The sequence below is a fragment of the Protopterus annectens genome, chromosome 8.part0 (genome assembly GCF_019279795.1).
Source record: "Protopterus annectens isolate FY-2018-M chromosome 8.part0, PAN1.0, whole genome shotgun sequence".
Taxonomy (NCBI): Eukaryota; Metazoa; Chordata; order Ceratodontiformes; family Protopteridae; genus Protopterus; species Protopterus annectens.
In genome coordinates, this window is record NC_056741.1 from 1489536882 (window position 1) to 1489550826 (window position 13945).

The window sequence follows — 13945 nt, forward strand, 5'->3', positions numbered from 1 at the left end:
AACCAAGTTTCAACAGAGGAAAATGCTTCCTGTGTGACTTTTTGCAGTTTGGGTAGGGACTGGGTTGAGCAGATGATGGTTGCGTCATCTGTGTATTGTATGAGTGTGCCATGTGTGGTGGCAGAGGCTAGATTATTTGTGAAAACAGAGAAGAGTAGGGGTCCAAGGATGGATTCTTAGGGAACCCCTATGGAGACAGGTAGTTGGGGAGATATGTCATTCTGCCATACAACGGATTGTTGGCGGTCAGACAGGTAACTCTGAAACCAGTTGGTGACTGATTGTAAGAAGGATAGGTTATTGAGGACAGAGATAAGCTGTTTGTGTGGGACCATGTCAAATGCTTTAGATAGGTCTAGGAAAGTAGCAGAGGAGAGATAGCCATTGTTTTTATGCTGAAGGATAGTGTTAGTAAAGGAGAGTAAGGCAGTGATTATAGATGATAACCTTAAATTTGATCTGCGTGTTCAAAATAACATAAAAAAGAGTCACCAAAAATTAGGAATGCCCTACAGGCATAAAAACTTCCTTAGCAACATTACTAAAACTACTCTTTACACTACATACCTTCTCTCATCTCTCTTATACTGTGCACCCATCCTAAGTGACCTTCAGGCTACAGTTAAAAATATGCTGGACGTGCTGTAATAAGATTGCAAAGTTTGTCACCAACAAACAATACTGCAGCCACTACTGTATTGTTCTTAAGGCTTTGGATTGGGTCAAACTGCCTCACTATTTAAATTACATGCAGCTTATCTCCACACACATTTTTCGCAAAGCTGATAACTGCCCTGTTTTTTCTCCTTTTCTCCATTCCAATTACCCTAACAGACTACTTCCGTCTAATGAACATCATCTCAGCATATATAAACTCTACAAATCTAGTCATAGTCTGTCACTAAAAATGCAATTCTATCCCTCTACAAACTACTACTAAAAGATCTACCTAAATAAAACCTGGGTCTGCTCCTGTACTACCCCAGGCTGAACTAGTCGGGTCTATATTAGATAGTCGAAGTTCCATAACTCTGAACACCTAATGGTCGAACCATTAAGTTTGAAGTTACAGAACTTTGACTATGCAAAAAAAAAAACCGCACAAAACAATAACTTGCTGTAAGCATGGGGGGCAAGCCCCCTGCACCCCCATACCCCCCTGCTACTTAAATATACCAACTCTGAAATCGCACCACATTGAAGTGAATGGAAACCTCCACTTATGGAGACTTCCATTCAAACACTCAAACTTGTACAAATTTGAACGTATGGTCTCGACCATATGTGGTTTGAATTTGTAAAAGTTCAACTACGTGAATGGAACCCAATTAGTCCATCCCTCCTTTCACCACCAGCATATTTTTGACTATGTTCAGAGAGCAGGAATTAGTTATATTTATTTTTTAGACAAAGATCAAATATATATTTACCTAGACTATATTATCTGGTCATCTCTGTTCCAAAGAGTGTACTTAAGTGTGTTTAATGTCTTCTCTATGAACTGCAAGTTGTGAATATTTCATCTGTTGTCAATGTTCTTTTTCAACTTGTTATAGCAGTCCAGATATTTTCACTATGTATGTATAGGTTCGCACTGTATGAACTGAAACTGAATTTTTGCTTTGTTAATATGTCATTTTTCTCTATCAAGCTCTGTAATAACTATTTAACTTTAACCATATTATGTCAATGTGCAGGTTTTCTCCCTGGGGCTCTGCTGAAAATGGGATATTATCCCAGTCAGACTTTCCAGTAAACAAATGTCAAATAAATAAACAAAGAATTAAGTTTGGTCTTTAAAATAGTACATGACTGTGCACTTGATTTAGTCTTACTAACTTCAAATGTTATGCAAAAGAAGACCAAAATGGAAAGGTTTCCTTTATTTTTAATTGATAACATGTTTTGTACCAGAGTTGACATACCAGAAAATGTTAAAAGAAAAATGTTCTTCTTTGGTTATGCTAAAGGGCTGTTATAAACCATGACAGTTGATTATTAACACAAATAACTATGCAAATACTTCAGTAAGTTCATGAGAATATAGTAAATTTACAGTCAACTGTAAGACATATTTCAACAACAAAGGAAGCAGAGAAGAGATCTAAATAAAAGCATATGAATAATTAGATGTGAGCACCTGGGTAGAGAAAAAAAATGTATGGTAGGGAGTTAGAAGAGTGCTGGGATTGTAAGGAAGAGGCATAAAAAAAGGACTGATTTTAACAAACCTAAAATGGAAATCACTGTCCAGTTGTAGAGGCTGAGCCTTTATTAGGGTTGAGATAAAGCATTCCAGGGGAGCTCTGAATGATGCAGGGACTACCACAATGTGCAAGTAAAGTTTGAAAGACCAAAATATGTATAAGTAACACTTGGAAACAGATAAATGTTGTGAATCATTTACAGGACGACACCCACTTTCATTCAAAAGGTAACTAAGAATTGAAAGATATGAAATGAAGATAAAGAAAGGATAACTCGGGGCAATAAAAGGAACTTGTAATATAGTGACTGATAACATTTTGGGATAGTCTCGGTATGGAGAAACAGATGCAAAAACAATGGCAGGCTCAATAAATCATTTTGATGCCGTTAAAGGAACCCAAAAAGCTAAAGTATAATGAACCTACGAAGAAGCACGTCTGCACAGACTGCAAAGTAAAAGTAAGGTCACTCATGACAAATAAGGTGGTTTTATCTGTTGAGACATTTTCTCATCATGTGTGTACATAAGAAACTATAACATTCTCGGAAGAATGGTGTGTGTCAAATAACCGGTGCAGTAAGCTTACACAAAGTAGTATTGTCCATGATGACAAAACCAAATTAGGCCAAGTTTAATCACTGAGGGCACATAACATCAAAGAATGCATAGCTAACACTGCAACTATTCAGCTCAGATGTATTTCCACCTCTAAACTAGAAGTAATTATTACCCTTGGTGAAAAAAAAATCTAACTCAGGATGATTTGACTACAACAGCAGTTGTGTAATCTATAAAAATAAAATAGTTTACTAAATGACTCATTGTTCTGATATGGTGATTTTTTTTTTTAGATTCTTCAGATGAGATGGCAAAAGTGTGTTGCTCTTTTAGGCGATGTACAATACTTCTGTGTATTTTCGGTCTTGTTGTGGGAGCAGCTGCTGGAATCTGGCTTCTAGGTAAGAATGTGATTCACATATTTTATCAGGGAAAAATGAAAGGAGCAAAGCACAGCCTTAATTTGTTATTAGACTATAAATAGTGGTTGGCATTTGGTCATAGGTTCACTGGACCATTTCACTAATGACCAATTTCTTTAAATGATATAATCTCTGTGACTTCCTATGACCATGGTGGTGATTATAATAACTAATGCGGCACAGGAGCAAATACACTGTCCGTTGTTTTAGTGGTACAATTAAACTGTAAGTATGACACAGTTTTGTCTCTAGATTTCCTACCAGCCTTATTTATTTAGTTATGTATTGAATAACGCATAGGCTGGGACTTTTGATTACTATGTCAGATTTTTTGACACAACTGTCTGTTTTAAGTAGAGACACGGGAAGTAATAATCTAGTGAAGTATGCAACTCAAACCCATTTTTTTATCTTGTTGTTGGCTATAAATGGGATGTGTATATGCATAGACTGGTAGCTTACACACATGCAGACCCATTTTCTCATTACATACATTTGCCAGAAAATACAACAGATGTTTCTTATTCAGTTAGATATACCACCAGTCATACAAGAACCCAGTATTAGTAAATCTGCAAAACATAAAATGATAATTAAGAAGTAATATGTCAAAGTACCACATAACTTTCCCCACTAAACATAAGTAGTGTGCATACTTTACCAACAAGTCTGAGAAAAAATGAGAATATTGGTGCTAATAAAATACTTTGCGATATAAGTTATGTTTATATATCATTAATAGAAAATTTAATAGACAAGATAAATTATTTAATATCAGAAAAAAGTGCATTCACAATTGTTTATACAAATGTATAATGCTTTGCAGTTTTCTAATACCATCCACAGTTAATGTTGTAAGAGTGGTTGTATGTACATTGTGAGACTATGAGAACTGCAAACCAAGCTGAATAATTTTGGTGTTCCAGAAGTTAATGCAACCACTTTTTCAATTATAATTGTACTGTGGATACAATATTAATATAGATGGGCATACAAATAGATGAAAAAATACAAAGAAGCACTGTAATATAATTCATATAATGCAATTGCACAGGATATAACATCATATCATATATGATAATAATAATAATAATAGTAAATATATATAATATAGTTTAGCATAGTACAACAAAGTACACTACAAGTGGAGGAATCCAGGAAAATGTCCCTGCCTTGTGGTGTCCTAGGAGAGACGGAAAAGAAGCAGTGTCTGAAGCAAATAATCAACCCTTAGAATTTTTGTGCACAGAAATGTAAACATGCAGTGATGAAAGCTAACAGGATACTTACTGGGAATCAAAGCACACAGGAATCAAAACGGCAGAGAAGCACAGCTCTACTTGGCATAATAAACGTTTAATTGATTAGCACTTTCATTTCTTTAAGTAGAAACTTCTTCAGATAAAAAACACACAACAAACAGACTAATTTAGAAGCTCAAGTGATCTAAAAACAGGATATATGACCGCTAAGCCCTCAAACAGAACAAGCTACCTTTTTTAAAGCAACAGTAACAAATATATAAAGAACATATAAAACGGAAACAACATAAAAGTTTAAAATCCTATAAACATCTTGCAGGTACAAATTTATATTTATGGATAATAATAAACCTTATCTCTCCAATGCTTTCAACTTTAAAATATATGCTAGCGATATTTGATCATTCAAACCTAGCCAATTGTTAGCATTTAAATGCAACTGCCAGTTTATCTCATGCCTCTCTATATTTAGAGACCATGCACCACCCCTCACATTAGCCATAACTTTCTCTAGAATAATACATTTAGATTCATGTCCAGGGATCTCTTCCACATGTTTTGATAGGGCATTTATTTCCTTTTTCTTCTTAGTTTCGTAGTTGTGCTCACAGACATGGCCTTTTAATCTACACTCAGTTTTCCTACATAAAATGCATGGTGTAAGTCGCAAAGTGCACAATAAACTATCCCCCTTGTTTCCCAGAAGAAGTTTCTACTCAAAGAAATGAAAGAGCTAATCAATTAAATGTTTATTCTGCCAAGCAGAGCTGTGCTTCTCTGCCTTTTTGGTTCCTGTGTGCTTTGAGGTTGTTTACATCTGCATTTTGTTTTTCAGGAAATTGGGCATACATAGCGAGTGCATTTAATTGCAAAAATGCTGAAGTTACACATCCGTTGAACAGGGCACTGGATAAGCTGCATTTGAGGTATTGTGCCCAATTCAAGTGGTCACAAAAAGAAGGAATAATCCATAGGTGTTGAAAAGTGTATAACCGAAAGTCAACAAAATGGAAAGCAGAATAGAGAGGATGGAGTTTGAAGAGCGACATAAAAGGTTTCTCATGTGTACTGTAGGAAAGATTTGAGAAATGAGTGTGGCGTGATTTGAGCAAAGATTTTGGAGTAACTTACCTATTTGCTTATACAAATGCATCACTGTGTGAGTTCTGAAAGCAACTGTGCAGTTACATGGAAAAAAAAAAGAAACGAAAACCAAATCAGAAATAACTTTAAGGCTTGATATCGAGGGTTGGCCTAGAGGGACACAAAGGGCTGGAACACTGACTGAGTTCAGCTACAGAAGCAGCGCACTGGAGGAATAGCCTTGAGAGAACTGAGTTATAAGGAAATATCATCCCACTGTCCTCCATCATGAGGGCAGATGGCTAGGATCGGTGCGCAAGCACCTTGTGGTGGAAGCTAGATCATCATTTGGGGGAGTAGGGTTAGGTCAGTGGTTGAGTTGTAAGGCCTTGTTAAAAACAATGGAATCACTATACTAGAGTTAATGCGTGAGAACACGTAGTGGAGAATCCAACATCACAGGCCCTGCCACTGCAGAAATTCATTATCCATCACCAGCAGGAGAAATGACATAGACATGCTGAATGACACCTGCCCTTCAACTACTCTGTATACAGACAAGACATGAGAAGAAAGAAAGTCAGTACTTCATCTTTATAACTCAGCTTTGTTGAGCTGTTTGTCTGTCTCCTGTAACTGTTTTCTTGCCTTGATTCATTCAATATAATATGTACTGCTGAAAATAGGCACCAGGAACGCTGCCACACATTGTAACCAAGCAAAGAGGATTTATTGTTACAAACACATATAAAATAAAATGCCTTAACTGTATCACCGTGTTTTTCCATTCAATGTTGAACTTCCTCAGATAAACCCCCCTCCTCCAATTTTCTATTTAAATACACTCCTTTAAAATATCAACCAATTAAACACTGCTTTAAAATATCAGCCAATTAAACACTCCTTTAAAATATCAGCCAATTAAACACTGCTTTCAATTAGGACCTTAAAGCACCATTTCCATTCTTAAAACAACAGCTTGAAACAATAATTCAAATAGCAACTAATAGATATCTATTTACATTAACAATATAGTATATATATATATATATATATATATATATATATATATATAAATAGTATAGCAGTATATATTGTTGGATCATTTCTGGCTCTCATAGGCGGTGACTTTCGTGTGGAGTTTTTCTTTCAATATAATGTAATATTCTCATTTTTTTTACATGTTCTTGCCAATCCTAACTTTTATGACATTTGAATCTAAATACAAAATATTTTATAGAGTTCTAGTGTGTTATTTTGGACTGTTGAGCAAGTTGTGTTTTTGTCCTCTATTGCCTTATGTCCTAGGTTTTGGCTGAGAAGTTATTTGTATCAGCCCACCTCATTTGGTTAACAAGCAAGCAAAAATAAATTAATTTTATATAAGTTATGATTTAATGGGCAGGCTAGGTAAGACTATAAAATAAAGCAAGGGAAAAAAAAAGCTTAATGGTGACCACATGTCCGAAGCTTAATCGATCAATAATAAGTGGCCTGATCTAAAAATGGAATCCTATGGAGTCATAACATAAACAATAAATACAAATGAAAATAGAAGTTAATATGGTAATACAGCATAGCAAAGGTAGTTCAATAGAAAGAATGAGAACATTTCATATGTTAAATCATAATCGCACTAAATGATATTAGTCCCTGGTACAGCAGAGGCCAAATCATAACCTGATGATATCTTAGTGATGTAGTTACAGGTTCCCCACTTTGAACCAGGAAACCCGTACATCATACCTTAGGTTACTAGAATCACTCACCATTCAGTTAAACCCCTCCATTAACTGAGCGGCATACATGACCACTAACATGCAGGCCCAAATATTTCTTGACTTTGTAAAATAAAATGCCCTGGAGCAGCTAGTCTGTAGTCCCACTAGGGGAACAAATATCCTAGATCTGGTACTCACAAATATGGAAGAGTGCTGCATTCCCACCACCCAACCCTGTGTTATGTCCTCACTTGTAAGAATAGATCACAAAGCAGTCTCCCTTGAAATAAAGGTAAAATTAGTCCCCCACCTAACCCTAAAACCTTTAAGAATTTCTCTAAGGTAATTTAACCCCTATTAAAGGACTGCATAGCTAGTTTCTGAGTTCCCCCAAATCCAGAAAACACAGAAACCTGTGCTGAGGTATATACAAAAGCCCTGTTTGATCATATAAACAACTGCACAGAAACAGCAGTACCAGATCAAAATAAACTGCAAAACCAAGACACCCTGGTTGACCTCTGGTATGAACAGATTGTACAACAAAAAAATTAAAATCCTGTTGAGAAGTAACAGGAAACGTACACAACAGAGCAGTAAGTCCCTCATTAGTCTAAACAAGCAAATCAGGCAACTACTCAAGTCTCTGAAAGCAGACTTTGAGGTAAAAATAGCCTCCAAAGCTAAGGATAACCATAAAGCATCTTTCAGTCTTAAGGGCACCACCCAACAATGTGCTGAATTAGTTATAGATGGCATCACCTATACTCAGCCAGAAGACATAGCAAATCTGCTGAATGACAAATTCAGCTCAAATTTCACCTGCCCATGACCCTGGGTTCTCCCCCAAGAAATATCCCCCACCACTTTAATTATCACTAAAGAACAGGTTGCCACTGTGCTCGCCAAAGCTAAAAACACAGTTTCAGTAGGGCCTGACAATATACCAGATTGTCTCTTAAACAGCTTAAATCAGGACATAGACCCATTAGGATTTCTATTTAACCACAGCCTTCAGACTGGCTTTGTCCTGATATAGTTGAAGATACCAACAGTCATCCTTTGCATAAAGGGGGAACCATCTACTGACCTGGGAAATTACAGACCCATAAGTTTGATTAGTCTTATATGTACGGCCATGCAAAGAATAATCATGGACCTGATAAATAATGACAAAGGAGATGTCCAGTCACTGGAACTGACCCAATTCAGCTTTGTCAAGGGAAGATCATGCCTACTGAATCTGGTGGATTTGGATTTGAGAAAGTCACTAAGGCCATAGATGAGGGTATAACAGTACATAGCACCTACCATAACCTATCCAAGGCATTTGACTTAATTCCCCACTCAGGTATTAGAAATAAACTCACAAAACTGGGCATAAATCCCTATGATACCAGATGTATAGCCAATTGGCTCAAGGACAGCACACATGGTTAAAGTGGGTAAATCCAGATCCAGCAAGAGGCCGGTTAGTGGTATGCCACAGGTCTCAGTACTAGGACTGCTCCTGTTTGGAATATACTTCTCTGAAGTCAAGGCAAATGTGGAAAGCTTGTGGATGACAAAGTTTGCTGACAACTGCAAGCTGGGGGCAATTACTGAGTACCCCAGTGATGTAGGTATCCTTCAGGAGGGTCTAGATCAAGCAAATAATTGGTGCCAGAAACATGGCCTAAAACTAAATGCAAAAAAGATACATTAGCATAGCCTTTGGGAACTCAAATAACCCTGCAAATTACAACATCAATAGTACATGCATAAGAATAGACTCAGAGGTGAGAGATCTAAGTATACAGATAAATAGTAGCCTGAACTTTGACCACATAGGTGAGAAAATCCTTTTATATGGCACAACTTATAAGTAAAGGTATGGCATCCAGGTCCAAAGAAACTATAGTCGCACTGTAGTCAGCCGTCATTAGACCAATAATCGAGTACAATGCATCATGTGGCATGACATTTATCAGGCATTTACAGTAGCTGGAGTAACATCAGAGGTTCCTCACAAAGAACATGCATGGTGTAAACAACATGTACTATGCAGAGACTAAAAGCCCTATCCCTTTGCAATGTCTCCTATCGCTATTAAAGGGTGACCCATGCCTGACCCAGCAGACACTCACAAATCCAGACGTTGATAGAGCTGCTGCACATCCACAAGTAAAACAGCACACGGGTCACCTGATCTAGGGAACTAAACTTAGTCAGCAACTCAAACAAAACATGCTGGAGAGACAGATATGTGTCTCAGAGATTTCCCCTTCTTTAGAACAGGTTTCTTATTCACATTAAGCAGAGCCCTTACCTGGCCACTTACAACACAGTTTGGATCAATAGATGGGGAGTCACAAACTCACACCTGTGTCCCTTATGGGCAGGGGCAATCTGTAATAATCTGTAATGAAGGTTTTAGGTGATCAACCCACTATCACTTTTAGAAGAGGGTTGAATTTGAAATCTTTACTTCAATACACCAATAAAAGTAAGTGTTTTAGGCCCAAAGGAATGGTAAGATGCGGGTGTTGTCACCAATGTAAACACCTGAACCTAGCCTATCAGGTCAACATTAGGGGGGGTTCAGTTTAAAATTCAAGGTCACTTTTCCTGTGACTCAATGGGAGTAGTTTACTGTGCTCTATGTCAGGATTGCAACGCCTTTTACATTGGTAAAACTGAGCGAAAGCTTAAGCAACGCATATATGAGCACTATTATGCAATCACTAAATGTGACCTTACGAATGCCTTAGCTAGGCACATTAATGATCACCCTGGCCATTTCTTTAAGTTTTCAGTTCTCACCCAAATTAATAAGGATGATAGAGGTGGGCCCTGGCAGATTAATCTTGAAATCGAAGAATTAAGATGGCAGGTTTTGACTGCATCTTATTTAATGCCTGGTCTCAATGAGACCGTGTCCATTAAATGCTGTCTCAAAAGATTAGCCTTGAAAAGGTAGATTAAAAACATGCCTTTGGTGGCTCTGTTTATATTTTGTTTGTTTTTTGTTTTTTATTTAGTCTTTTTTTGCCCACCTTTTCTAAAAAGGTTTAGATTAAGTTAAATTTTATCTTTTCTATGTTGATTTATTTGTTTTCTGCTATGTAGCAATTTTGTAAGTGTTGGTGTCCTTGGCACTTTTTAATTTATTTTTATTATAGCTTGTGCCTTTTAAAGTTCTGCTTTATGGGTAGTATTTAATTCTTAAGCTTACATTTGTTTTTTTAACTGATTTATCTTTAAAGAATGTCTGATTTTCGTTAATTACTTGATTGTTTAATTTATGCATTAAGGCTTGCTATTTATTGAAGCTTGCAAGCATATGCTTTTGTCTGAGGAAGGGAAGTCATTGAATTTCCCGAAAGCGCTCACGTAATAAAGTGTCTGTTTGTTCTGCCTGAAGCAACTAGTCCTGGTTTTTGTTTATTCAATCTGTAATATACTCAATGCACAGGCACAAATCCATGAGATCCTCCTTCCCCTGGGGCAATATATATGGTAAAATTGGGTTATATTGGTTAGGCTTGTAAAGACCCATAAGTTGTTAGTCTAGTAATCTCCTATGAATCTAGAACCTGTGACAAAGAAATATTGCTGTGTCTCAACTGGTACAGAGATCCAGAAGAGAAGCCATGTAGAAAAGGGAATAAGACTAAGTTAGAACGGAAAGCAGTTGCATTTGGCACACTGTTAGACAAGATTATGATGTTAGAGTTACAACAGGGAAACGTGGACATGCTTGTTAAGTAGGTAGAGAGGCTGCTTCCCATAAGTAGAACTGGTGTGGAAAAAATATTTTTCCATTAGTATTTTATAATTTAGTGATAACTGATGACTGGGTGAGTGTCTCACAGGATTAACCCATGACTGGTGTGGTTTGATCATGAGGGCAAAGCACAACTGATCAAACAAATCCAACTGTGTATTAATCCTGTGATAACTACATCCAGGAGTGAATTATTTATATTATACAATGACATTCTTTAAGAAAGAAATTGTTTACCTTCCTTAAATGATATATTTGTATAATTGTTAGTGTCATAAAGTGTTGTTCATTCGTTACTGATAAACTGCACATACATATGGCAAGTATGCCCACATTTGCACAGTACATCAGTACTGTGCTGGGGAGGTACCATGGGACAGGGCATTCTTGTATCAATTTATATCTTGGTTTGTGTCTTTTTTTTTTTGAAACTTCAAGGGGCAGGACAAAAAATATGAGAAAAGTAAGGGGCTAAGGTGCGGATAATTGAGAGGTAAGATTAAAAACATTACAGTTAGTTGTAATGGTAATACTCTACCTTTTAACTGTCCAGAGTTTTGCAGAATGTCCTGTTTTTATGTATTTTTTGTGTGTGTAATATTTTGATGGGAGCAAAAACTATAGTGAAATACTTTGAGACACAAGATTTCCTAATAGAAAGTCTAGCAGCTCAACTTTAGTTCAGCAACCAGGTTATTTTTCTAACAGGATATGCTCAGTTTACAATCTACATGCTGACCGGGGTTTCCAATTGGTGTGCACATTTTGGAATATTAAAGATATTGAATTGTATAATCAAGATCGCACAAACAGTTAGCTTCTAGTATTTAAAATATTTTCATGTCTTTTTTCCATTTAAATCTTATTATCCTTATGCATATTTCTTCTGTCTGTATTCCTCATGTAACCATTCATTAAACAGTTTTACTTTCTCCCATGTCGGTACAGTTCTATAGCAGTTTTCATCTCTCCCCAGAGAATATCCACATGTGCTTTTAGAAGTAGTTCATCTAATTCTTCTGTGCAAAATTATTTTTCCAACTCATTTTTTGTTTCAGTTATTCATGTTTTCATGTTAGTAATAATTTATTTTCTTTTCTATAGACATAAGACCCATATTTACTCCCTGAATATATCAATATCCCCCAAAAAACAGTTTAATATACATGCACACACACACACACACACACACACACACACACACACACACACACATATATATATATATATATATATATATATATATATATATATATGTATATATATATATTTATATATATATATATATATATATATATATATATATATATATATATATATATATATATATATATATACATATATATATATATATATATTTTATATATATATATGGTTTACTATTATAATCACAAAATGACTTCCACTGAGTGGTCACAATGTCGAACTAAAATATTGAAAATCACAGCACCAAACTGGCACAGTACCGAAACTGGTAATGTCAAACCGTCCAAATTCGGCAAAGTTGACATCACCCAGCATATGTTCCCTCCCAGTCAATACCAACTAATATTTTGCAGGGGGGCAAGCCCCCCTGCATCTTCATACCCCCTGCTATTTATATATATATATATATATATATATATATATATATATATATATATATATATATAGATACAACCTCCAAGATCACACTACAGTGAAGAAATGGGTACATTTCCCAATTCCCACTGTACCGCGATCCCAACGCAGAACATCACCCTCACAACAGTGAATGCACACTGTTGTGGTGTCGATCATTTTTGGTTCGGCCTTCCATGAACTGGGAAACTTGCCTTTCGACTATCCCAGTTTGACAGAATACCATCTGACAATATGATAATAAATCATATATATTTACATATACACACATATATATATATATATATATATATATATATATATAAAGTGTTACACAATCTGCTTATAACATTCATGTCCTGCAATATCATATTTCATGGCAGTTACGGCTGTGGAGATATTAGAGGTAAATGATAGGGTTTTGGTAGATACAAATCAGCAATTAGCTATTCCACAGAACAAATCTATGAATGGAGAAGTTGTAATAATGGAGTTGTACAATGGTGACATGCAGAACAAAAGCTTACTGGAATTATTGGATAAGAAGCCAGGAGAAGAATCTGAAGCATCATGGGCAGAGGGGGCAGACTGTGTATTTTGTGAGGCTGTTGAGCAAGAAGAGCAATTACTTGGGGAGAAAGACTTGTGAAGGAGAAGCGCTTTCAAGGGTAAGTAAAATGTCTGCAGAAATAATTGCTACATGAAAATGACAAGAGAAATGTACTGTAAATACTTTTGAATGCAATAAAAAAGATTTTACTGTTAGAGTGCAAACTAAGAATGGTACTGTTATTAAACAGTACTATGGGTAACTTAATTTCCTTAGGTTTTTCAGAAATAAACGTATGATTATCTGTTCACTTGGGAAAAGGAAGCATTCTATGACATTGGTTTTGAGATTGAATTACTGATGCATTTATTTCTAAATAAATGTGAAAAGAAAAAAAGACAAGTTACCCGTGGAGAAATTATATTTATGTTGGTCAAGAACTGAATTTGAAAAAACATGTTTATGTTAAGTTTAGAACTAATGTTACAGAGCAGAAAGATTTAGAAAAATATTTGAGTAAGGCAATAAGGTTGTAAATATTAATAAGACAAGAGAAGAAAGACATGTATAAAATAGTCTGCAAGAGGTGAAAACTGAAATAGGAACACTTTTAGGCAATTGTTAAATGAGCAAACAGATTAGAAGGATGGAGAAGATCAGGAACTAGTCAGACAAGAAAGAAAGTTCTCCATAGGAAAGAAAGTAAAAGTAAGAAAACAAAACTATGAATTTATCTCAGAAAATTAACAAAAAAGGAAAGGAATAATGTTAAAGT

The 13945-nt window shown here is 35.8% G+C and overlaps 1 protein-coding gene across 1 annotated transcript in view; it reads left to right on the forward strand.

The window, feature by feature from the left end:
* Positions 1 to 13945, forward strand: part of TMPRSS5 (transmembrane serine protease 5) — an 819938-nt gene that overhangs the window by 229880 nt on the left and 576113 nt on the right. Inside the window, exon 2 of the mRNA XM_044081066.1 lies at positions 3061 to 3168. Within this exon, the coding sequence (XP_043937001.1) occupies positions 3061 to 3168 (108 nt within the window). The remainder of the gene's footprint in view (positions 1 to 3060; positions 3169 to 13945) is intronic.